Source organism: Ambystoma mexicanum, chromosome 1q, assembly GCF_040938575.1.
Source record: "Ambystoma mexicanum isolate Mex_15411 chromosome 1q, UKY_AmexF1_1, whole genome shotgun sequence".
NCBI lineage: Eukaryota > Metazoa > Chordata > Amphibia > Caudata > Ambystomatidae > Ambystoma > Ambystoma mexicanum.
The window spans coordinates 37,441,991-37,468,726 of record NC_090922.1 but is presented as its reverse complement, the minus strand read 5'-3'; the positions used below and the strand labels follow the sequence as shown (position 1 = coordinate 37,468,726).

General features: G+C 45.4%; 1 protein-coding gene across 1 annotated transcript in view; it reads left to right on the top strand.

Annotated features, from left to right (window-relative positions):
* The window catches only part of PHLPP2 (PH domain and leucine rich repeat protein phosphatase 2), a 1,504,106-nt gene extending 1,481,306 nt beyond the window's left edge, over window positions 1–22,800 (top strand). Inside the window, exon 19 of the mRNA XM_069635467.1 lies at window positions 3,908–22,800. Coding sequence (XP_069491568.1) covers window positions 3,908–5,053 — 1,146 coding nt within the window. The 3' untranslated portion in view covers window positions 5,054–22,800. The remainder of the gene's footprint in view (window positions 1–3,907) is intronic.
* The last annotated feature ends 3,936 nt before the right edge of the window (window positions 22,801–26,736 follow it).

The window sequence follows — 26,736 nt, the reverse complement described above, 5'->3', positions numbered from 1 at the left end:
TCTCATTTCGTGGCCTTTGTACCAACAGAGTCCATTGAACTGACCCAGGCACCTCAGGGGTGTCTTGGCCCCGTATGCATATATGTCAACTGTTTTTGGGCTTAGCTTAGGTTTCTGTGGGAGATCAGCATAGACTTTCTCACTCAACACGTTGACCGTTGCCCCGGTGCCAATGAGGAACTCTGTTGGCCTCTCTTGCAGTTTAATGATGAGTGTCAGGCTGTGGGCTGTTGCGGTGGGGTTACCCAGAGTGTACACGTAGGCCGCCTTCTTCTGGTCACTCCCCAATGAGCTGGGGTCAGGGTCTGTGGGGGACTGCTCCACCAGGTATCGGACATGGCGCCTTGATCTGCGCTCGGGTCTTGCACGCATCACAAACCTTCTTCTTTCTCTCCTCTTCTGCCGATCTTCACCTGAGTCTCTGTCTCTCAGTTCACTTGCGGGTTGTTTCGAGGTGGTCGGTGCACTCGGGGCTGGGTTGTTGTTTGATGATGCTCCGTATCGGCCTCTTGAACGGGCCGGGTTGTCTTTGGGTCGGTCTCTCCCTCGGTCTCGGAACAGCCTACATACAGCTTTGAAATGGCCTTCTTCCCCACACGAGGTGCAGTGTTGTCCGACTGCGGGGCCCTCCCGTCATATGGGTATTCGAACCCGCATTTATAGCAGAAGAGTTCTTCGGTCTTCTTCTCTGGTTGTAGTCTGTTTAGGGTTTCCCCTGTGGTGGTGTTGCCAAAACTCTCGACTTGGGAGTCAATGGCTCTCTCAACTCTTGCCAGCGCTAGGATTTCCTCCAGCATGCAGGATTTCTGCAGCAGCTTCCTGCGGAATGCTTACGATTCACATCCTGAGATGATTTGCGATCTCAGGGCTTCGGTATTTGAATAGTTTGCAAAGTCGCAGTGTTTTAGCTTGGTGCGTAGTCGCATCACATATGCGTCCATAGTTTCCCCTTTGGCCTGCTTGGTGCTATGAAACAGGTGCCTTTCATAATCTACATTGGTATGCAGTGCAAAATATGCTGCTAGAGCGTCTTTGAGGTCCTGGATTGAGTCTATTGAGTCCTGGGGCATTTCATGTCTCGAGTGGCGGATCCTACGGCCAGTTTTAGGAGGCACACTTGCCTGGCGTCTGCGACAGGCCCTGTGGCTCCCATGTATAGATCAAAGTCTCTGATCCACTTGGTCCACCTGGGACCCATGTTGCTGGTGTCTGTCACATCGAATGCTCCTGGCATCTGAGCTGCCAGTGTGTCCGGTAGTTGGTACGGGACATGATCAGGTGCTGGTGCTACTGGTGCTGGGGGCCCATTCCCTTGAGCCTGTGCTCCCTGTCCGTCGTCTTGGCCCGACATTATGTTTAGTGGGGTAGTCGCTTACCGAGTAGCGTGTTCTGACACCTCCATCTCTCTGATGGCTGCTGCTGGGGCACGAGCACCATCCACTGGGTAAGCCGATGGCTGTGTTTCTTTACTGTTCTCTCCCCTTCTCAGGCATTGGCTTTATCACTCGCCAATGCTGGATGGCCGCCACATGTGGCACGAGCACCATCAATGAGTTCCAAACCCCCTCCTGGGATTTTACAGCACTCCTGTGCTATAGGCCTCAATCCTGGGCCTTCCAGTGCTCCTAGCACGGGCTTACTCTTGCAGGTATTGCCTGCACCTCCTTTGCCCAGTGCGAGTCCATGACCACGTGGGGCGCTCCCTTCCGTGGGATGCACGTGCGCTGTATGGATACGGGTGGGGCGGGTGCAGCGAGGGAGGAACTCTTGCTCCCGCGGGCGGGCACGTTGTTGGGTGCCTACCGTTCCTGCTGCTGCTGCTGCCGTTCCACAGCCCCTCCTCCCGGCGGATCACCGCTGCGGCCCTGGCCGCCTCTTGAAATGCACGCTTGTGGGGGCAGCCTCGCGTCCTCGGGCTCCCCGCTCTCCTCGGTCCTGCTAGCGTCGGGTGATAGCACGCTCCTTCGAGAACTGCACCGCCTGGGTTGTCGCCACCTTCGTCGCCACTGTTATTGCTGGGGTTACGCTATGCGCAGGATGTCGCAGCATTAATCGGGCAGAGATGGAGCGTTGCTCATAACGTCTTCTTTATTTCAACTCCACACATCAGCTGGAACTTTCTCCCCTTCCCCTGCCCCGTCCCACGTCACTTCCCTTTCTTCTGCTCCTGCCCTCCCCGTTGTCCTGGAGACATCAACATGACACTCCCAACCTTCTTTCCGAGTCTTTTCTTTTAACAATACAAACATAATTGTTATGTAGCCCCAGCCCAGCAGTTGCCCGCCCCGGTCCGGCCTGGCCGGCCCCGTTGTTACATAATTTAGCATTAGCACCAAGCTGCAAGCATAGCAGGTAGCACTTTTTGTCAATTGTCTCGAGACTCAAGACAATTGAAAAAAGTGCTACCTATAGTCTGAGGCTCTCCCTCTGACTGCTCGTGCTCACTCACACCGCACGGCTGCCTGGCTGACTGCCGCCAGCCAGCCACACCAGCTCGAGCCCTGGATGCCCATTGCCTGGCAATTCCCAGGCCACACAGCTGCGGACCTGCGGCAGGCGAGGCGAGCAGAGTGCACCGCACGGTAGCCCAGACAGTGGCAGGGCGGCCCCTATGATTTTCAAAATAAATGTTATGGGCAGTGCACGCACAGAATTGAAACATTTATTTGAACACACCTGGAAAAAACTGGCCAAGGGGTGGCTTGAATGAAAACCGGCCCCCAGACCCTCAAGGTCGTTCGGCCACCTGGCACTGGCACCTTTGATTTTGTGTCTGCAGCAACCCAGGACGAGTTTCCCCTTTCCTCTCGCCCTCCTGGGCCCATGGAATCCACAGTGAATCTATAGGAGTGGTGTGTCAGTAATTTAGAGAAATGTAACTGTTTTTCCAGCGCTTTGTTTACACTTGTAATTTGCCACATGAGTGTCCAGGGAGCTCTACATTGTTTCTCCTGTTTTGGAGCAGGGCGTTCCCATTCTGTGTGAAGTGGCTCTGCATCTATGGCTGTGAAGTGGCTCTGCATCTATGGCCTTTAGTAACACTTTCAACTTCTGGCTGCTTCAGAGCTGAATTGGATACATTATTGAAGGTATGTAACTTATTCAATCAATTGTGTTCTTATGTAGTGCTTTGTTATGATGGCTTCGCTCCTCCCTCTGTTCAAGGGGAAGAAGGACTGGCCCATTTCTGGGCAGCAGGGTTTCCCACACGCTGGCACACCAAGGAGTAACAAGCTGAGCAGTCAAGGGAAAGTATTGCAACAGTAATAAGGTGATTCAGATACAGTGTACCACACATTATATTCTATAAGGGATAGTCCACATGATGGGCCTCATCACGACGGTAGCCCTTCAAAGCGGCGTAACAGTGTTACCGCTACATTTAAGGGTCTGCCCAATCTTTAGTCTGGCTCAGAGCTGGGGGTAAAAATGCTGGAAAATGCCCGTTTTTAGTGCAATTACTACCAGTGGTATTACCGCACGGTAATTGCACCAAAAATTCTCCAATGGGAAATGGGGACTTACAGTTAGCGCCCAACCCGTGATCCGGCAGTAATACCGCCGGACAGGTGGGCGCTAACACTAATAAAGTTGGGCAGTATGCCAGCCAGGATACCACCCAACTCGTGATGATGCCTGATATAGTTTAAAAAGAAACTTTATCTTCTGTGAGGGTAAGTAGATCTGTGCAGGTTACAGTCAGGAATATTTAATTAGTCTCGTACTGTGCCTAAGTAGCAATAAGGGTTAAGCCAAAAGTAAAGAATTGGGCTCATTTGCAAGTAAGTGCCACTATTTCCTGCAACTTAGTCTAAATTTGCTCTTTGAAGTATGTTCAAATAATTGTAATACTATTTCTCTGTGATTGCTCATTGTTAAATACTTATATTGTATTTTCTCTTCGCAGGATAGCAAAATAAATGGTGTGACCTGTTGCACACGTATGCTGGGCTGTACCTACCTGCACCCATGGGTCGTGCCAAAACCACATATCTTCACTATTGCACTTACTGTTCAAGATGAATTTCTTATTTTGGGCAACCGCGGTCTTTGGGAGAACTTGTCTCACATTGAAGCTGTAAAGGCTATAAGGCATGTACCTAACCCCCTTGCTGCCGCCAAGAAGCTCTGCACTTTAGCTCAAAGCTACGGCTGCCAAGATAATGTTGCTGCCATGGTAGTTTGCTTGAACATTGGCGAGGACAGCTGCACATGTCAGGTGCAAGATCTTGCCCTGCCAAATCATGGAGTGTTTATCTCTACAAGCACCAAGCAAGTTCTTGAACCAGTAGCAGCTTCTTCTAGCAGTGGGATTGCTTCGGAATTCAACAGTGAATTGTCTGCCTCAGAGGTGAGCAGTGAGGTAGGCTCCACAGCTTCAGATGAACATGTGACTGGTGGTTTGGAGTTGGGTTTAGTGCCAAGGCCGGATCGGCGCTGCAGCTTACATCCCATCTCTTCTTCCAGTGTGTTTCAGCGCCAACCTTCTTGTGCCACCTTCTCTAGCAATCAGTCTGATAATGGCCTAGACAGCGATGACGAGCCCCCATCAGATGGTTTGGTAACCAATGGAAGAAAGTTAGAGGTGGAAGTAGATATTCATTGCTTGAAGCTTAGGAATCTGGAGACATCCATTCATGCCACTGATGAAGGGTTATCTGCTGCAGGTTCAGAAGAAGACTGTGGAGGTCTTTGTTTTACAATCCGGAGAAAGAACAGCAGTACAGTTGTGTCATCAGCAAAGGAGAGAGACACCTTGCACAAGTCTCCTTCGACCTCTTGCCTTTTTGGCAAGAAACTCTCCAACGGATCCGTGGTGCCACTTGAGGAGAGTCTGAACGTAATAGAAGTTGCCACTGAGGCCCCCAAAAGGAAAACGGGCTACTTTTGTGCTCCCAGACAACAGGACCTTGAGGATCGGTTGGTTGTACCTCCTGATCTAGAAGAGGAAGTAAAGGAACAGTTAAAGCATCATCAGGGGATGAGTTCTCAGGCAGAACCTAACAAAGAACAAAGGACTAATCCACCTGAGGAATATGACACAGCTTTATAACTCTGTGAGAAATAGAAATGGTACAGTCCATGGTATGTGCTACAGCACAAGCCAACAGTCTGTCATATTTGGGCTTTCAAGGTGAACTGAAACCCTATTTTTCCCAACAGTTGCAAATTGATCACAATGGTTACTTGAATCCAAAGTTTTGTCACTGTCTCCCTGTACCAATATCGGCAGTCTGGGATGCTCCTTTGTACTCAGGAGACACAGAACAAATGTTGCCTTGGGTTTGACATTGAATCTCTCCTTCCCTGCCCTTCATGCTTGCACTCTCACTTTATGTGAAGCTGATAAAAGACTGCAGGTCTACTGTGATGCCATTGACATTTTCCTTTTATCTCCTTTATCCTGCCAAGGGTATGTTTTATGGTTACTAGTTCCTTATAGCATAACATCATTTTTCTTTTCCATTTGCATCTTGCATCAGGTAAGAACTAAACAGCACTTTAAATGTTTAAATCCAGATTGTAACGGGGCTCATGCACTTTTAACAGATTTAACATGCTCACTCTTGTGAGTGTTGTCAAGCTACACCTCATTATTAATTCATCTTATTCTATGTCATGCTACTTTTCGTGTAGAATCTCAATGGTTGGAAATTCTTCCAAAACTTTGCATTTGTTTCGAAATGGCTAGAGTATGGGAATGCATACATCAGTTGGCTTTGCTTCCGGTTCCTGCACAATAATCACGTTCCTGCACAATAATCAGCAGAGTTTGTTTTAACTGTACTAACATATTTTCATTATGAATATATCTAGAGAGACGTTACATTAATGCGTTGGGCCACTACAACATTTTCTACCATGGACTTGTTGATTCAGAGTGATGCATAGTGTTAAAATGTTATGATAATTGTAAATCATTCTGTCCTAAATTCGTATCTACGTACAGGGTTTCACTATCTTGCCCATTACCATGGTCAATTAACACAAATGCATCTTTGTTCTGGACACAGAACACATGGAAACAGACCTGCATGCAGAGCTCATGGTATTTTTTGGTCTGAACACATCAACACAACTGAAACCTATGTATCCTCCATGTAATTAAGACAAATTCATGTAACAGTGCCTCAATGCCTCTGGGCTGCTAGTGCGCTTTATAAATTTAAAAATAAAATTAAAAAAATAAAAATTAATAGAAAAGCAATCTTGCAATTTCCCTCTCTTCCTATTTACCCAAACCACGCTTTTCTATTTCATATCTGCTAGAACTCCTGGAGACCATGCAGCTAGCAGTGCAGCCTGCGATAAAACCCAGTCACATAACATAACGTAACTTTTGGCCTTATGACCACTATGATAGCAAAGATAAAAATGGGCAATATTTGCAAATACACATTTGCAAATACCCAGCCTCTTTTACTGCCTGCTATTCTGGAGCGTTAAAGATAATTGCCCTCATCAGTATTCCACGAGAATACTGCTGTCATTAAATACTACCTGTTTTAAGGTAGAATACTGCCCTGCAATAGCTCCAATGTGTATCGCTACACAATACGTGGAGGTAAAAATAAAAGTAGGTCCCCTGAAAGTTTTAAATTTCTTTTTGCTGCATTACAGGGAAGGGTGAGTGCTTCCATCATAACTGGAGAAAAACCTCTGCATGGGGACCCAAAAAGTCTTTAAAAGTACCCACATTTAAACAACTATTTCAATATAACTAGGAGACATTTCAATAATAAAACTGCTATGCATCATAAACAATTGTACAGTACCGGCTCAATCCATTTCCTTCTTCTGTTTGAGGATGGAAAAGTGTACATAATAAATATTTCAATCATTTATGTGGATTTATCGAAAAACTGCAAGTTGTATTTAAGTAAATCTGCATCTGTTTCCCCCATCCAGGTGGGCTTCCTGTAATCTGTAATGCCAACCCAAATATAAAGTTAATTGTTTTCAAATTCAAAAAGCTACATTTGAGAATACCCTTAAAAGAAATCTCTATGTTGAGTTTATGAATACCCCCTGATTGCCATGTGTTGCTTTCACATTGTTTTCAGATTCGTGTTTGTTAATATCTAGGTTTGGACACAGTAATCAGGATATTTCACAATTCCTTCCCTGGGACACATCCGAAGGGTGTACCTCTAAAATAAAGTGGGTTATATGTGATGACTACCTTGATTTCATGCATTGTGCTTCTCCCCTGCATGATCATAAACCTCCTTCTCCCCACTTTCTCTGAATGTCTATCAATAGAATACCACCCTTAGAATTGCATTACCTCCTGCGTCCTCGTAGTCTACCACCAAGTGGCCCCCATTCCTCCTTCAAATATGTGCAATTATGGATTTGCTGACTCAATCTGCCAACTTCTTGTCTCCTACTCTGCTCATCCTTATAGACCTCAATATCTGGCTTGATTCCACCAATCGTCGCTTAGCCAGCACATTCTCTAAAATATGAATGTCTTTGGTGTCTACAGCACATCTCTCTTTCCATCTATTCCAAAAGACACACTTGACTCTCCAAACCATTGTTTTTAAGCCTGCCATAGCCTATCTGACCATGTCCTAAAGGGCAGAAAGCAAGTCCATACTTTGGATAGTCTCTGCATCAAGATAAACCATCAAAAAGCTAAAGCATCACAGCAATTAAGTCACAGGGCCCATTCGATAAGAAGGAGGGACGCTACCAGATTCCTGAAATAAATCCTCAAAGTGGCGACACGGACCACAGCCTATTCCTTTGCCAGGCATTATGTTAGGGAGACTGATGCTAGAGTGGATGCTAAAATTAGTCACCTTCAATCTGTTTCAATAATCTTTTCTTCAATATTGTCTTTTCTCACATTTTCCCAGGCTCATAATAGTACACTTGCTATTCTCTGTAGAGTTGAAATATTAATGATGATATTGTGATAGAGAATTAAATGTTGCTTAGGTTCAATTCAATTCTTCACTTCTTAGTACTCAATGCTACTAAAACGGAGTTACTTTTCTTTCCTGCTACCACTGTTCTTCCTCCTCTTCCCCCCTCTTTTATATCATTTCCTCTGTCTCAGTTAACTATTTCTCCTACAGCTTGTAACTTGGGACTCTATTTAGATTCAGATTTCTCTTTGAATCATCACATCCCTTTATCTTCACGTGCCTGTCGCTTTCATTTACATAACATTCGGAAAGCTTGCCCTTTCCTGACTTTTGAGGCCACTAAACTCTTGCTATCTTAAATTTTCTCTCGTCTTTTCTACTGTTCCTCTGCCCTCTTTGGGCTCCCTTTGACTCGTTTAGCTCCCCTGAAATCTGTGTTTAATGCCTCTATTTGCGTACTTTCCTTCTTAGCTCCCTACGACTCTATCTCTTCTCTCGCTATTCTCGGTTGGCTTTCTTTCCATCATAGTCTAAAATTGAATTTCTTGTGTCTAGTCTTCAAATCTCGCTATGGTCTTGCACCTGAATATCTTTCTTCTCTTGTTACATTTTATGTCCCCTCTCCCTCACTTCGTTCTTCCTTCCATTTTCTTCTTGCTGTCCCTCGTCCTCCCTGTAAACAGTCTCGCTTTCGATCACTAGTTAATTGGGGACTGTCAGACAAATATCTCTAGGATTCCTTTTATTTTTAATGACATGAAAAGATGAATGGCGGATGATTGGCTCATGCGAAATCCAGATAAACCTGAAATGCATTAGTAGCAACTCCACATCTCCTCCAAAATTCTATCCACATTTGCTCAGAAATTCCACTATCTAGATACAATATTAAAATTAAGACTATGGGGAAAATCCTGGGGGGGTATTCTTGACTCAATGTGCTCGATAACATTTCACCAAACCTAATTCGTACGTTTCAGCAAATACTACAATATTGGTTGCTTTTAAGGCTGATTAAAACTTTTCTGTACAAATTGCTCTGTCCTACAATTGTGTGAGCCATTATGTGCTCCAAGTTGGATTATTGTAATGCCCTGTACAAAATATGCACAGTATCCAACATTCATCAGCTCCGGGTACTACAAAATGTAGCAGCACACAAAATTACAAATATTTCAAGGGATGCCGAGGTAAAATCCAGAATAATTTTTAAACTCCATCATAGCACACAGAGCACTTTATGACTTGGCTACCTGGTTACCTCAAACAATAAACAAAATGGCACATATCCTTGCACACAGAGTAGCCACTAGATACCCGATTTCCATCAATCGTTTTGAATGCTGATGCGTTTTTGGCTGCTTATGCACAGTTTTAGCTACCTGACATTAGAATAATTTACCGGAAGACATATTTTGCATCAGAGATGTGTACCAATTCAGAAGGAGAGTGAAAACCTACCTTTTCTAATCCTGTGCAAGTTTCTGTTTGCAGGATACACTTCTATTTGATTGAGCATGCTGATGCCTACTCCTTAATCAAATACAAAATACAAATACATTCAGAAGAATGAGGATCTGAAGCAGTATGAGCACGACCACGAATTGGGACAAGAACCCAACTGTGGGTAAACCCGGGGGAGATTGATATCTGAAAGCACTTAATATGTGTTTTGTTTATATAATAAGCAAGGACTTTGAAAGGTTACGCTTATGAATGCCTTTGTTGGCCAAACTAAAAGATGTCTTTTTTTAAGCATAGGTAATCGTGGCGGCTTAAGGATTTATAAAGAATAGGTTTGAAATTTCTGTTGGCCATCACCTTTGAACTTTGGTAGAAAAGGGTGTCCCTATAGGGACAGAGACTTACAAGAATAGGTGTAAGACTTTTATGTCAAAGTTATTCATTCCCCTGAGATGCAGGGAGCATCGGGAATACCATGTTTGAGCTATCCCATCCTTGATACAAGTTCATTAAGTATTTTATTAATTTGGTTAGAATATTTCCCTACTACTAATAGTGGTTTGGCCAAACCCTTATATTGTGCATCTTAATAAAGGCCTCATAAGAATTCAGCCAACTCTCGTTGGTCTTGGTCTTCATTTCTTATACCACTACATGCTCTTGATCCAATCTCTCAATTCAAGGCTAAATATTCTCAGTTAACTATGCCTCAATTGAATTGTGTGAGCACTGTTATCACTGCATGAATGGACAGTGCCGTAACTTTGGGTTGGAATGCAAACTCCAGTGCTATTCTAAGTTCCCATCATTCCACAGATTAAGCACATGATGTACAATGGTCTTAAATTGCTCTTTGATGGATACAGCAATTTCATGTTGCTAAGTCTCTGTTGCTTCCTGTCCTTTCACTTGACCTTCCTGGCACACGGCTTAGACTTTCATGGAAGAGGATCCCCTCGTCGCCCACTATTTCATTGGATCCCTTCTTCAGCTTCTAAAATTGCCTCAGGCACCCATTGAATTTGGTACTGTTTTCTCAACTGGGAGGACTGAGCAGCTTGCATCAGCTCCATCACAGCATCATTGCACCACTTGCATGGAAGTGAAGTCAACGGTACTTAAGCAAGAGCCCCCTAACTTGAAGATTGACTATCGGAAAAGTCACTATGTCTTGAACATATTTTCCATAAAAATCAATCATGTCCACTCACAAAAACCTCGGCATTTAAACCATCCAAGGACTGAAAACTCCAATACCCGTGCCTGATCCGCACTGACACTGTGCCTAGGCTTGATTATGCTGTGCATTTTGTACGGCAATGCTCTCAAAGGCCATGAGGGAGAAGATACAACACTGCATGACCCCAATAAGGGGTGTAGAGCCCATTCCCATCACCTGGGAGCTGCACTACTTCACCCTCCTGATTCCAGCCCCAGTGGCATTTCCCCCAGCAAACAAAGATTATTTGGAGACCATCTACTGATCAGAGGTGAATGAGAAAAGTCTTGCTCTTACTGTGAGTCTTCATTGTGAAAAACTGGACTACGTCACTTCCTGAAGTCCGTACACATTTACACAGAATAAACTACTCCCGAGGAGATTAGAAGGTGGTGATTCCTTTGCTTCACAGTTACTCCACCCCTGTTGAACAACAGATCTTGTGGATCATTTTGCTGAAGTATTTCTTTAAAAAAAAAATTAAAAAACCTCAAAGGTATCTGTACGGGCACTTCTAGCCCAAATATTGTTACCATCTGCTACTTTGTTGAAAATGGAGGCTGCCTATGAACTCTACTTTTCATGCCTTTAGACTGTGCCAGGGCAAATTGCTTTACTGGTGTCTCAACTTATTAATTCAGGAGTGATGCTACGTTTCTTACCCCCTTGATGGATGCCTTCCGTGACCTCTTTGGTGCATGGTTCAGCCAAGGGTTTTCGTTGCTTGCCCTGTGGCACCTCCATCTGACCCCTCTGCTGCAGCACCACACACAGCTCCTTTTCCAAACTGATACTGATGCCACATTACTGTTCTCCTATATCTGAGCCAAGAGCTCATAGGATAGTTCCTGCTCTTAGGTAGAGTTGCTTTTCCAGGTTTAAAAGCATTTTCAATAAAGACATGGGGCCTCATTACGAGGTTGGAGGTAGCCATGGCGCTATTAGCGCCATGGCTGCCTCCAAAACCCTTCCGACTCCGGTCTGGTGGATGGAGCAATTACCGGTCCATTCCGAGGTCGGCGGGACTGGTAATTCCCCATTCACCAGAGCCATTCCCCATTCCCTTTTGAGCCCCCATAGGGCTCAATGGGAAGGGGGAAGATGGCAATAAAGGTAACGTAAATTGCGGTACCGTTATTGACCCCGGTGTCCCTTTGTGGGTCCCGTCCTTAACGCTTGGTAAAACCAGGCGTTAAGGAAGGACCCGCAAAGGGAACTCGTAGTAGGGCAGTATGGGATTACCGGCACCGGTGCCCTAACCGGTGCCGGTAATCCCTTACCACCCACATCGTAATGAGGCCCAAGGTCTTAGTCCCATTTAGTCTGTAAGGTTTTGGGACTGGAGGAGATGGCAAAAGATTTCCAGAGGAACTTGAACATGACTCTGACCTTGACTTTCTAGTGGAAGACTTAAACGATGATAGTATGCTGCAAAGTTCATCCTGCAATTTGAATTTGAGATAGACCCAGGGTCCCCTTAGGTTTGTGAGCTTCCCTCCTTTCATGCAATAGTAGCAAAAGCTGTTGAATGTTCGGGTTTTCCTGCCCCTGTTACAAAAAAAAAGAGTACATATTAGTTGTCCACATGTTGACTGATGTTTTGTATCAAGACTTCCCTTTCCAAAGGGGTACTTCAATTTATGTTTAGCCTTACAGAAGTGGTACTATACATTTGGGACAGCCCCTCATGTGTTCTGTAGTATCCAAGAGGCCTTTTCACCAATTCTATATCTGAGAGCTTAGTGGTTCAGGTTTTTGTTGCAGTCATACCTGGTGGCCTTCATATTGATCCGTCCAGGCAGGTAGTCAAAAAAACAGGAGTCTTGTGGCAGAAAGGTTTTTGCATAGTGGAGTTTTGTGTTGACAGCACCGCCTGCCTGCACTAGGCCAATTGCACATGTTGTAGAACTTGACAAGTGTCTTTTGCCACTGGACATGCAAGTTATATTTTTCGCAGATGGTGTCCAACTAAATGGATGAAGCCCAGTAGGCTCTCAGAACTGACCTGCTTTATGTGAACTATCTAGCCAGGTTCACTGGCGGACAGCTTAAGCGATCTGCAGTCATTCAAGGCTGTAGATCACTGCAACTTAGGATTTGACAGCTGGATCAGGCTACAAAATCATTTTCAACTGCTACAATAAAGGTATTATTTCAGTATGCCTGAAGTGATGGGTTCAGTGCAGGATAGGTCCACTTCCACTGTTACCCGGGGGAAAAAACACCCCAAAGCATCTATGTTGGACCACTTGCTTCATTTGATACAAATGGGAGCAGAAGCCATTCCTTCCTGCAGACATAGAAGCAGATCAGGGACAGGAAAGTTCTTCTCGTTAACCGTGATTATCTTCTGTTCATATGACTGCTTCAGATCATGCCTCCCTAGCTGATCATCACCTTGGAGGTAGATTTCTGCGCAGGGAGATTTTTCAACTGGTGTGCAAGGCTGCCATATAGTTAGCCCCAGTCTGTTTCCTAGTGCTTGCGTCCAAGGCCCATTCTACATCTATGATTGCTAAAGACATTTTCGTACAAGAAGAGGTTGAAAACTTTAAAACCAATATGCAGGTACAGATTCTCCAAATACTGGATGAGGGTGGGTGGGTGCACTGGGGTTGTGCCTTTAGGGTGTGTTTTTCCATATCTGGTGTATCAGAAACATTGAAGTGTCCCTAGACTTTGTGGGAAATGTGGCACACTGCTCTTTTACATTGCTGCCTTTCAGTTTGATCTTCACACTGTGTTTTTAAAATGGTTCTGGCAATTGTTGCTCAACTTTTGGGAGAAGACGTTTGTCTTTCTCTCTAGAAGATTGGTTGCTGATGTTAAGGTACACGGTACAGGGGCATTGTGTTGGAACAACTATTCAGAATCTGCTCCCCCCCACTCTGGTATTTTCCCTGGACTTTCTGAAATTATTCCTCATTCCTTCCTAACAACTACAGTTCATCAGCGTAGTCTTGGATACTTGGAAGGGAAGGACATTTGGCACAGAGGAGAAAGTGAGAGAACTATGTCTGTCGATTTCCATGTTCAGGCCACAATATCTGCTCCCAGCCACTAATTTCATCAGACTCTGTGGCCTCATGTGTGGGTTTCAGCATTTCTATGTTTCTGGAAAAAAGGATTAGAATAAAGGTTCCTTAAGTGGGTCTTGGCGGGTGAACTGTTACAGTTTGACCTGCCAAACCATTCGGAGGGCCTGCAGAGATTCATTGGGACTTGTATCGGTCTTTTGAGAGTGGGATCTTTTTGGCAAAACTGGCCACTGTGCACTCTGGTGACTAATGTGTCCCTGAGTGGCTGGGGAGCATGCTGATGCTGGAATGTCACATCAATCTCCTGAAGCTCTGGGTGATCATACTGGTGCAGATCGCGTTGGGTCTCTCCTTTGGAGGGACTCTTATCCAGATGTTGCCAGACAATACTAACTCTACAAGCAAGGTGGTATTGAGTTGTGTCTGCTTTGCAGAGAGGCCTGGTTAAGCTGATTTTGGAACAATGTATGTTTTTCATTCATTTGGCAGCAAAGGCATAGTGCTGAAACCAGATTTTCTGAAGCGTGCAGAAGACGTCTAGCAGAATATCCCTGTCACTCAAGAGTCAAGACAAAATGCAGAGCCGTTCAGTATGGAAATCTTTGCCTGATGACACAACTGTCAAAATATCCTTATATGATAGTCTCTGCCTTATCAAAACCCAAGTCTAAATCCATTTCTGTGACTAAACATTTTAGTAAGGGCATAGGTTCCTACAAGGAATAGTCAGAAAATCTACTCAAACTCCATCTGTGGCAATCATCCTTTGTCTTCAGCAACAGATGGGTGAAGCAATCAAGGACCATCATTTCCACAGAAGCTTAGCCATCTGGAAAGATCTGGCATTACACATGCTCAGGTTGGCTTGGCTGTGACCACCTGGACACTCCTGCCAGACTCATTTGTCTCGATGATGTGCTAAGACTTGGAAGCCCATGACAGAAGTCCTATACCTACTATTGAAGCAGCTTATTGGGTCAGCCACCATTTATCAACTAGCTAAGTGTCAGACAGTGCACTTACTAAGTTCTGAGAAAGGAAATACCCTAACAGCAAACTCAAAATCAAACTCAAAGGCTGCACCCTCCACATTGCTTCATTTGATGAAGTCCCGGCAAGAGTTTTTCCAGTACCCTACTAACAGTGCAGTTTACAGGTCTGCACTACATCTGCCTGAGGCAAGAGTCAAAAACCTTGAAAAGTACCTTAACATTATTACCAAGGCTTCAGACAGAACAAACAAATCTAAAAATGTATAAGGTCATCGCAGGTCATCCCACTCAACAAGGGCAGCATACAATGACATATCCCCATCTCGAAGGTCCATCCAAGAGATTCTTGGAAACTCAGTATTGGGCACTGGTACCCCTGTTGCTTCCTTCTTCCAGTGCCCCTTCACTCTTCTCCTCCTATCTTCCATCTAACTTTGGATACTACACATGGAGTTTCAAAAACAGAGAACTTCAAAATGCAAAGTCCTTCTCGATTTGTAACCTCACTCCAGAGAAACTACTGGTTCCGGACAGTGGTCTTGATGGATGCTTACTTGTGCATATCCATGTGGCACCTGCAAGAGAAATATGTCAGTCATTTCCAACACTGGGCAAAAGCCTATGGTTGCCTTCAGACTCTCATGTACTCATGCTTGGAGAATCTCCAAATAATATGGGGAAATGGGGGGGGCATAGGAGTACTCCATATATTAGTTAATTACAGTAGTCACAAGCAGATAGTTCCCTCCCCAGGCAACCATACCTCAATCCCTCCATCCTACTTCATATTAACCAATCACAGTCCAGTACTAGCAGGAAAAGAAAGGACTAGTGTGTGGATCAGTGAGCAACTAAAAAGACAGAATAGTGGTAATGTTAAGCTACTCAGGACTTCAGATACACGTATTCTGTGGTAGCTCTGGTAAGCAAATTCCGGTCCTGAAACCTGGTGACCCACATACCCTATGAGTATTGGGTGTAAGGACGCCTTGGACAAGAAATATGGTAGGCCCTGCAGCAGGAGTGTTCAGGTCCAGTACTCAAGAATTAGATCTACACCATATTTGTAGAAGATCCTCCCAAATACAGTGAAACATGGGAGTTATTTCTAGTCAAGTCAGTGGTCCTATTGAAACCCTTGTGGATTTAGGACTCGCTAGGACCACACCTGAAGACCCTTGCATTACAGTGAGCAGCATACATTTTTCTCAAAGCTTCTTTCCTGCAAGCACAACCTCCCTAGAACAGAAACTTTGAAGGAGTGCAGTGATTGAGAAGGTTCTGAAATGTGTATGGTTTTTGGAAGGGGGCATCCAGAAGGTTCCCCATCTCAAAAACAGTTGTTTGTAAGCCAGACATTAGCACGCAGGCTGTCCCACTATGACCTTGGTCTCTCCTAATTGGACATAATTAATGTTTCACTTAGAGCACCATCCAGGAAATGAAAATGAATGATGGAGACTGTAAGGCCCGATGGCCCACCCTCTATGTATTTCCTTCTATGTTGCATAGATGCTACTAGGTTACTGGATGTAGCCTCTGCTCTCCCACATTTAACCATTTAGACTGATCACATTTTCTTTTTTGTATAACTTCTTCTATGCAGCAGAATCGGACAATCCCCAAACAATGACTACCAAAACAGTTAATCTCCTAAAAACGAACCATTTGTGCCTGACCCATAAAATCCCCTCTCAAACACACTCATTTTGACATGTATGTATCTACAGATTTGCAAGTCCACTTTAAGGGGAACAGTGTCCAAATGTGTCATGAGAGGGAAGAGGAGGCAGAGGGAAAAATCAAATGCTTAATCTCGACAACACTACTCTGTCAGGATCCAGCTCTTAAATCTAAACTCTATCCCCTCCACGAGAGAGTATCCCCACCAAACGTGCTCCAACACTGTGCCAATCCCCCTTTGGCTTCCCTCTAAGGTGTAACCTCAAATCAGAGAGAAGGCAGTGTCCCTCTTTCTGCTTGACCCATTTCCGCAGCTCAACGTAGGACCGCTATCACTATAGTGTAACCAGGCTTTACCTGCTTCTGAACCTTTGTATAAATCCTTTGTGCAATATATCAGCAAATGTTCTGCAAATCTGCTTTCACCATATATTTTTGGCAGAACTTTCTCCATCCTATACTGTAAACCCTCTGCCAGAACATCCTGATGCAAAGTCGGCACTCCAGCTGGTCACCCCTTTCACATTATCCACAACATTTAGCCTGGTGTCCGTTCTTATAATACTGTCAACAGCACACATCTTGAACATCTCAATACTCTGCAGGTTAACCACAGGCCCCTTACTCTGTGACTCTTGGACTGCTATTCTTATCACCACTGTCCCAGTCCTCTATTTAATTTACACCCAGCTATCAAGATCGACCAATGTTGCCTCAATTGTCTTATCCAATGTTCCTCATTGTTGTGCTCACATCTGCATGGAGGGCATTACTGCATTGAAGGTGCCCTAACAAGTTCCAAAGCTGAAACCCCTCACCACTCGGGCCAGCTCTTTTCCCTTTGTTCTGTGGGTGAAACCAGGGTTTGAATAGTTGAGGTTTGTTCCTTTCCAGACGTTTCTTGGACATAGTTTCAGTTCACAGTACCAATACAAGTTGACCCCCAATAGCTGTTCCTTAATGCGAGTGGCACACTGTGCTACAGCACAAGGAAACCACCAAGATTATTTCTGTACTCTTCGAGTGCTGACTCACTGTGGGCCCTTGGGGAGGGCACAGCTCACGTCTTCATCTAATGATCTTCCTTCCATCTCTTTTCTGATCAGTAAAGAACACCAGGTCGCACCTGAGCTCTAACTCCTCCAACCAGTGTCCACTCATCTCTATTCTCTCCACAGCACAGAGATCTGGCTGCCAATTGCCAATGCCCCATGGAATTTAGATGCTCTTCCGACAGTGTATCACTGCCACCCATTTCAGCCAACCCAGTCCATTGTGAATATACTGGTTTATTTTGCCAGCAGCAAAACACAGACTGTGGCATTCCTGTTCTGCGTTTTACAGTAGGGTAGCAGCACCCTGTACACTCATCTCCTTCCTCCCACCAAGTGCTACTGTCCTTTCCATTGCCTCACCATATGGAGAAAATCTTAATGCTGCAGCCTGAGTTACGGCCACCACTAAAAATAAACTGTCAAAAAGACCTAGTATGGTGGGGCCAGTGGGTGAATAGGTATCATGAGAGGGGTTTGTCTTTCAGAGATTCTCAATTTATTCTGCACTGTGACACTCCCTGCAAAGCAACCCAGACGATAGGCCCCCAAAGTCGTTTTCCCAACCAGATCATGCCCTCAGCATATTCTCCAGCATATTATTTTATTGTAATCCCTAATAGCTGCTCTTTTGTGTGTTATTTTGCAAATTATGCAATAGTTTAATGAATTGCTTCTGCTTTTTTTAAATTAATTTATTTTCTGAGATGTGTGAACCTGCAATACATCATTGACTCCAACAAAACAAGCTCTGTTTTATTATAATTTATATCTACAAATTTGAGATATCAATTACTGAGTGTTTCACTCCTACTGAAAATCAACAATATTTCTTTGTTCGTAATCATTGAGCACCCACAATATTCTGATAGAGTACAGCCCACATCTAGGACCACCTTGAAACGTCCTTGTTCTTCTTCCTTGTCATGTATTCCTTTTCCAAGGTGCATTAGCATTCCAGGTTTGTCCTGCTGCATTTTCACTGTCTTTTTTTTTCCTTTGGCAGGATGTAGTACCCAGCATGAACTCCATTTATTGGGATGATCAGAATCAGTCTGTAGCCATCAAATACGTTCTACTACTGAAGAGACATTCTTTAGCCTCTAGATCTTGGCTTCTCCTACACTGTGGTCAAAGTATATGTTGGTATAATATGCCAAATGTGGTAGCTATAAGGCCAACAAGATACTAACCTATTAGTGATTCCTAATGCAACAACATTCTGGTGTTTTTAATGTTTTTCAATTAGTCAATTCAATTTTATTTGGCTTACACCATTAACATCCATATGAATATACAACATTATACATCAAAATACCTTACACTTTGTCTTACAAAAACAGGCATAAAAACGTGTGTATACAATACCAAAATGTCTATTTTAAAAGCAGCTTTAACATAATTACATACATCCAATGTCAAATTGGTGTCATTACAGTTCATTTCATTAAGCAGTGCCCTCTTTAAGGTGACTGCACATTACCGCTGCCAAGTTTGAATCCATTTTACTATTTTACTGCAATAATGAGATGATACAGACAAGAGGACCTACACTGGTGGTATCTCTGACAACTGTGCATGTAATTTGCATATTGACTGCATGTTAGCCATGGATGCATGCATGCATGTAAAGTATAGCAGAGCCCTCAAGTGTAGACAGTTGCCCTAGGGATTGACATACTATTTACAATACCCTTGCCCCCTCTCACGCTGCAACCCATAGCATAAAGCTGAGTTCCAAGAAAAATTTGGTCCAGCTGTCACATAGCCACTGACAAAGCAGTATTTCCTTCCTTATGCCTTTGCAATGTGTGCAGCATGATTTCAAATACTTCAACCTAGTCATCTGTGCTTATCATGAATGTCAATTACTGTTCGGTCGCATTGTATTGCTCCTTTTATTCACATGTTTGCACAGACTAAAGTCTTCTGAATGGCGTTCATCCATTGCAGCACTTCGAAGCCATATCGATGGCAGTAGACGCTATACAAATATCACATAACATAATGGGCCTCATTATGACTCCGGCGGTACGGCTGCCGCCAAAGTAATTTTTTTTCCGGAACCCGGGAATGGGCAATTACTGGGGCATTCTGGCCCTGCCGGACCCGGTAATTGCTCATTCCCGGGTGCCGGAATAAAATGCTGCCCCTTTCCCATTTGAGCCCCATAGGGCTCAATGGGAATGGGGAGTTCGGATGCACGCCCCCCATTTGTGAATGGTGCCGGTGCATCCGACATGGTCTGCTCGCAGGTACCGGTACTGCCAGGTCAGGAAGGCAGCCGCGAGCAGACCTCGTAGCTTGCCCGTCTGGTAACAACGGTACCAGCAATCTTACCAGTACCGTTGTTACTGGACCGGCAAACCTATAATGAGGCCCAATGTTAGGAAAGACATCACCTCCATTGCAGTGCTCACATTATAGCATATAAAATGTCTTCTGAGCCAATGTCTGGTAAGATCCAACAGCAGGGGACAAATCAACATAAAATGAGATAGATCTTCGTTGGCACCTGATCCACAACAAGCACATGTCCTGGTAGTTCCAAGCCAACTCGTATGGCTCGTCAATATTAAGACATTCAGGGGGTCATTCCGAGTTGGACGGTAAGGGTTTACGGGCACCGGTAAGGATGCCGGTGCCGATAAACCCTTACCGCCCTATTCTGAGGTCCCTTAGCGGGTCCCAGCAGGAACTGGTGGTCTGACCACACTTTCTCTGCAGTTCCCGTTAAGGGACCTTGGAGCTAATAACGGTACCGCAATTTGCGGTACCGTTATTAGCGCCTTCCCCATTCCCATTGAGCCCTATGGGGGCTCACATGGGAATGGGGAATGGTTTACTGAATGGGGACTTACCGGGTCCTCCAGGGTTGGAATGACCCGGTAAGTCCCCATTCAGCCAGACCAGACCCGGGGGGTCATTACGACCCAGGCACAAAGGGACACCGGGCACCGGTAATGACACCAGTGCCGGTAATCCCTTTGCGCCCTATTTCGAGGTCCCTTTGCGGGTCCTTCCTTAACGCCTGGTTTTAGCAGGCGTTAAGGACGGGACCCGCAAAGGGATACCGGGTCAATAACGGTACGGCAATTTGCAGTACCGTTATTGCCACCTTCCCCCTTCCCATTGATCCCTATGGGGGCCCAAATGGGAATGGGGAATGGCATTTCAAATGGGGACTTGCCGGTCCCGCAAAGGGCGGAATGGACCGGTAAATCCCCATACCACCACGTTGGTGGCGGTGCCGGTATTGGTGCTAGTCATGGCGCTAATAGTTCCATGACTAGCACCAACCTCGGAATGAGGGCCCCGGTATTGGAGGCAGCCATGGTGCTAATAGCACCACGGCTACCTCCAATCTTGGAATGACCCCCTCAGTCTTATCATTAAAATGACCCTCCTATGCTCAGGGGACCTCAGATTATTAGGCCACTTCCTACAGGAGCCACCCAAGGTAAGTCTACAAATAATTTCAATTAGCTCAAATTGCAGATATGCTTCAGTACATAAGCATGGTCTAAGATGTTTGCTCTGGTTTTCAGGCCCAACTTCTTTATGCCACTTTGCAGACCTGCTTAAAATCTGAGCATCAATTCCTCAACAAAGCTTTATCATTTTTAAACCATGGGTATTTACATGGGCTCTATTTCTAGACACATGGAAGTGCTGCAGTACAAGGCATGGAAGTGCTGCAGTACAAGTTTGATTTCAGGGTCCACGATGAATGACATTTTTGGATGGGAGATTGGGCTGTTTCTTCCCATACATTACTCTTTTTAAGGATGCAAAATAAAAAGATGGGCCAAAGGAGAATGTTATCCTTGCTTCTTTCTGATCCAGACAGCTCAATTACATTTCAATAAATGATTATGATATAAGACAAGAGAACACCAGATTGTAGTTCATTAGAACATAATAGATTTTAAAGGTTGTATGCATTACTCAAATCTACTTTTCACCCATTCTATATGACTGAAGGAGAAAGGGCACTTTTTAGGGTATTTTTTGCACATCCTGCTTTCTATCTGCACAAAGCATTGCATGCTGTGAGGTCAACCATAAAATCTTATAGTCTCACGAACATTGTCTATTGATTTCAAATGTAATGCCTCACCAACAAAGCTATTTACGACTTCTCACCAAACCAAGTGTGATCGTATTAAGGATAGGTTCATACACGATGAAGGATCCTTTCTAATACTGTTTCTCAAAATCAACGTGACCCTATGAAGTTCAGGTGGTCTTGAAAACGCACTGTTCAGTGCACACAGACCTTAGACTATCTCCATCTGCCTATCTTTCTTGTTCCTCCCTGTCTGCTTTCCTTTGGACACAGTCTGCACGTGAAGCAGCAATGTCAGCGGTTTCCACCCTGTATAAAAACATGTATACAAACATTGTACGGAAAGGAGATTGGAGAAAACATGTATTCATCATTCCCAGTGGTTTGTTTTCCTCACAGATCAAAAAATGCCTCTGACTATTTGAATCATGCAAATGTTTGTCATAGCTCTGCCAGCTAAAATAATATTTTGGGGAGCGCGGGGGGGGCGGGGGTGAGGCAAGAGCAACAGGCATCAGTCTTTTTTTGGGGGGGGGCAGGAAGGCAAGAGCAATAGGCATCAGCCATGAGGATAACATTGGTCCAACACTGAAAGTAGTAGATTGCTTGACTTTCACATCTGGATTTAAACATTTAAAGCATTTCTTTGAAACTGTGCGAATCAGAATAATATTTGGGATGATGTCAATCTCAACAGATGCAGAATTACTACTGTGAGCCACACTGACAATTGTGTATAGATAAATGGCCAAGCCAGAGATATGACTTTTGATTGATGTTGTAGGAGGAACAAAGTGTGAGAAGATCAAATATGTGACAGTGACTGCAACTATACTTGCATTGTTATCAAGTACCATCCGTACCTGAAGATGCTAAAAGGCAGCAGTGGTGGTTCTGTGACTTGATGGACAGCAGTGACGAATAGTGCACCCTAATGTGCTCCATCTAGTTTCTTTAAGTACAGAAGGTATTTGACTTAAACAAAAACAATGGAGTAGTGAAATCTGTGACAGTACATTTTCAGGGAATCTATATTTGTACTGTTCTATAATTAAATTCTCTCAAATCTCCTTCAGTTCTTTTTTTATTTTAATGGAAAGCAACTACTCTTTTCTCTTGATTTTTGTGAGTCAAGTTACTAATGTGGCTTGTAAAATGTGATATATCGGTGTGGGAGAGTTTTATGGTTAGGTCGTGCACAGGAGTTTTAAATGTAGATTGATCAATCTGTAGATTTGCACAAGTGTCCATTCCTAGCTAATTTGGGGATTTTCCATGGAATGCGCAAATAGTTTATGACATAGGAGTCCACTGTTGGGTATCCTTTGTTAAAAGAAACTGAGCCAATCAGACGAAAAGTTGCTCGAAATACAGATACAATAAAGTCGTTTATTTTTGGATGCATACTTTAAAGGGATTGTGAATGTTTGTGAAGACACAGTACTGTTTTGATCTCTCAGGGTTGGGGTTGACTATTCCCCTTTTGGTTAAAGGCAAATACAAAGAGAAACCAAAAGGCCATGCCGGTGTTCTTTGATTGCTTAATGGAAAAACAAATGCTCAGGGATGGCAAACCATTTGCAAACATGATGACTTACTAGGGGGCGGATGTGGATCGAAGAGCCAACGAAAAGTGAACTAAGGTTACTAGTACCATAAGGACAGAGAGCCGTCTATTACAAGAAAACGCTAGAGAGATTGGAGCCCATTAAAAGCAAATTGATTGCCACTTGAGTTGAGCAATTTAGGAACATTCTTGAAATGTTAAGTACCTCGATAGGACCTTTCAGATGTATGTAGATTGTGAACATCTTAACTTGGCCAAAAATAAATGTTAATTTGCAGTTTAAACACATATGGTCTGTCATGTGTGAGGTATGCAAAACTAGGCATAGATAATCACACAGAAGAATGCAAAGGTAGTCATAAATGCAATACAATGCTGAACCACACATACAGGAACACAAACATGTCAAAATTACATAAAATTGACCTGGCAAAAACAAGTCGGCAGGCAATACCTGTACTTGCAAACCTACAGGTGCAGGCAAATGCAGGTGTGCAGCTTCTTGTGATATCCATCCCCATGCCTACAGGGTTGAACGCTGGCACACATGGGCAAGTAAATAAATGCAAGTATGCTCACAGATGAGGTTTTTGCATGTTGGGCCACATTGATAGTGCTACTCCTTTCGGTTATACTTTATAGATCCTAAACCATCATGCGGCACACAGCTCGGATATCCAGGCAAATCGATGCTTTTTACAGCGTATTTGGATTTGAACACTTTGCACAGCAGCACACTTGTTTAACAGATGTTCTATGGGAGACGCTTTTTAAACACACTTTTTGGAGATGGAAGTTTCATCGATGGCCATATGTTGAAAGGCACCAGTGCTCCCCCACCCGGCCTCATTTACCCAAACATCAATACTAAGTCTGTGGATAGTATACCAGATCCTGAATTTTGCATTCCAATTTTGCAGTGGGAGGAGGCTCTTTAACTTAAACATAAATATTGCGCACTCGGTTGAAGTGGTAAGGACCTGCACCATGAACATATTTTCCACTCTTTGTCCTCGAATCCTGGTTGAATGCACTGTGCCAAAGAAAGTGTAACCTGCAACCTTGTAGCCTTTTCAATTCACTGCATGAGAGGATCAACACGCTGTTCCTTTGAAGTCCACACACAAACCATCTTTGTACAACTCTTATGCAGGGTGCCGCGCCCCACTATTTGTTAACTGACAGTGTGCCTATTTGCCTGTATAAAAGAAGCTTTTAGCCCTAGAAAGGGAAACCAACCTGCCTCCTCTTCCAACTGCAAACTAACTGCCTTTGCTGTGGAATTCTGCACTGCTTTTTCAATGGTTGAAAGTACACCTATTTTTTGGGAGGAAACTTACATACTCTTACGTCCCGTCCCCTTTCCTCCATACTGCATGGGCGTCCCTTCCAAGGGACGGGAGACAGAACCTTTTTCACCAGAAAAAACCTTCTTCCCCTTTAAATTTAGAGGCGCGCGGGGGTGCGGTCCTGGGAGCATGCGCCGCCCTGACTCTGTCCACTGGCGCCACACCTCAGTCCCCTTTTCCGCATCGACGGGAACGGGCCGAATTCACCAGCGCTCCTGTGTTTGGCTTCAGCCATGTAATTCCATGCACGGATACTACTACTTCTGTCTTTTTTGTCTTTTATCATACAGGTACTCGGTCCTCAGGCGTCATGCTCCTCCCCGACGCATGTCGACTTCCACAGGGTTCAGCAGGTGTCCATCCTGCAACGGGCTCGTCCCAACTTCAGAGCCCCACGCCCCCTACATACGTTGCCTTGGTCCAGACCATGGTTGGCAAGCTTGTACAGCGTGCAAGGCCCTGTCATCAAGGTCTCTGAAGAACAGGCTAGTCAGGTGGAGGAAGCTCTTCCAGAAGTTGCCTCCAGAAGACCTCAAGCACTTTGTGAAACATAGATCCAGGCCCAAGGTAGGGCATTTATTTTCCATTGCACCCCGCAAGGGAGACTCCTTCCCAAGGACTCGCCCGCACTGGAGGGACCGCTCAGGTCCTCGTACCAACACGTGCACCGAGGCTGCTCCAGCTACAGGCCGAGGGATCCTCGGATCCTCCTGGTGACAGTGTTGGGGGACCGGAAGGTTCTTGTACCGGGTTGTCACCCGAGCAGCTCTGCCCTTGTACGGGCATTATGGCCGACGGGTCACGCCCTAGTACCGGCAATACGTCCGAAGGGGCACCTAAATGCAGCTCTACCTGCCCCTGGCCGAGGGTGTCACACCTACCGGGTCTAGGCCCGAAGAGCAGGGTAGGCCTCGCGATCTACACTCAAGAGTCTTGGAGGAGGCTGGGGCCAGCGAGCCGAGCAACACGAAGCAGGCACGTGGCAGGCAGCTCGACAAAATGGCAGCCGTGCCAGGCATCAGCACCCGTCCAATGCCATTCCAGGAGTTTGGCGAGGAACGAGTGTCAAGGTGGGACTGGCCTCAACCAGGTACGTGGCCTACAGCCTATCCTTCATTTGCGCAGGGCAGGTTCCCGCTGCATCCGTATGGTCGGGGTATGCAGCGGCTCCAGCATCCTCCTGCTACCCCGTCTATATCCCCTACCACTCCTCCGGCCTGTGAAGGCAGGTTCTTTGCGAATGCCCTCGTCAGCCATGGCCTTCAACTGACGTTTGCAGGGCTGGCGGAGTACCTGGGCATGCCTCAACCCGAGGTTGAGCAACCGGAAGAGGGGGTCCTTGCTGAAGTCCTCACGCGATGCCCCTCTGCCAAAATGGGAATTCCACTGCAGACCGATGTAGTCTCCCTAGCCAAGAAGGGTTGGCTCAAGCCCCACTCTGCCCAGCCGGTCAATCGATGCCTGGACGCCAAGTACAGGCAGATGGAGGGGGATACACTCATGCTATCGGCCCATCCTCAGCCACACTCCTCTGTGATCTCTGCAGCATCACTATACTCCAAGCCTCTGTCGTCCTCAGTCTCCTCCACTGCGACCCTGGTAGGCAGGGAGGAGAAGATCTTGGAGGCTTACGGGAAGAAGCTGTATTCTAACGCGTCCTTGCATCTTCGTCAGGCCGATGCCATGCTGGCTGCTGCTAACCAGAAGTTATGGTGGGAAATTGCAGACTTCCTCCCAGAACTCCCTACGCAGATCCAATCACGTTTCAAGGTGGGACTGGCTGAGGCCAACCTGGTGGTGCAGGACCTCATGGAGTCCACCGTGGCCCATATTGACACCTCTGGCCGTGCCATCTGTTTCGCCATGGACATGAGAAAGACAGCCTGGCTCCATGCAACGAAATTCAACCCGGATGTCCAGGAACGGATATTAGACCTGCCGTTCAAGGGGCCTCTTCCACTCCACCACAGACGAGGAGCTGGACAAAAAAGAAAAGCAGCTCACAAACGGCCAAATCTTTATCCATCTTGACAAAGACCACGCCCAAATCATACACCCAGTCACAGCAGCGCTCTGACAAGGGACGTACGAACAGAGGGTTCCGCAGCTTCCAGGAACAGAGGTCCAGGCAGACGGACTGCTCGCCGACTCCAAATCGGCGCAAGCAACAAAAAGGGCAGGGGGAGTAAGAGCTTTTTCCAGTCCCCCTCCTCTGCATCAGCCTCTGAAGGAAAGAAGGCATGACAGGTGTCATGAACGCAGCCTCCAAGGAGTCAGGTTTAGCCCAACTGCCTCGGAAGTAACTGGCTTCGGCGCCCCTGCACAGACGCAGGATGGAGAGCTCCGCTTTCACCTACATAAGGTGAGCACATTTAGCCTACAAACTACTTGGGAGTACCAGGAAGGGGAGGCAGCTTACCCAGTCA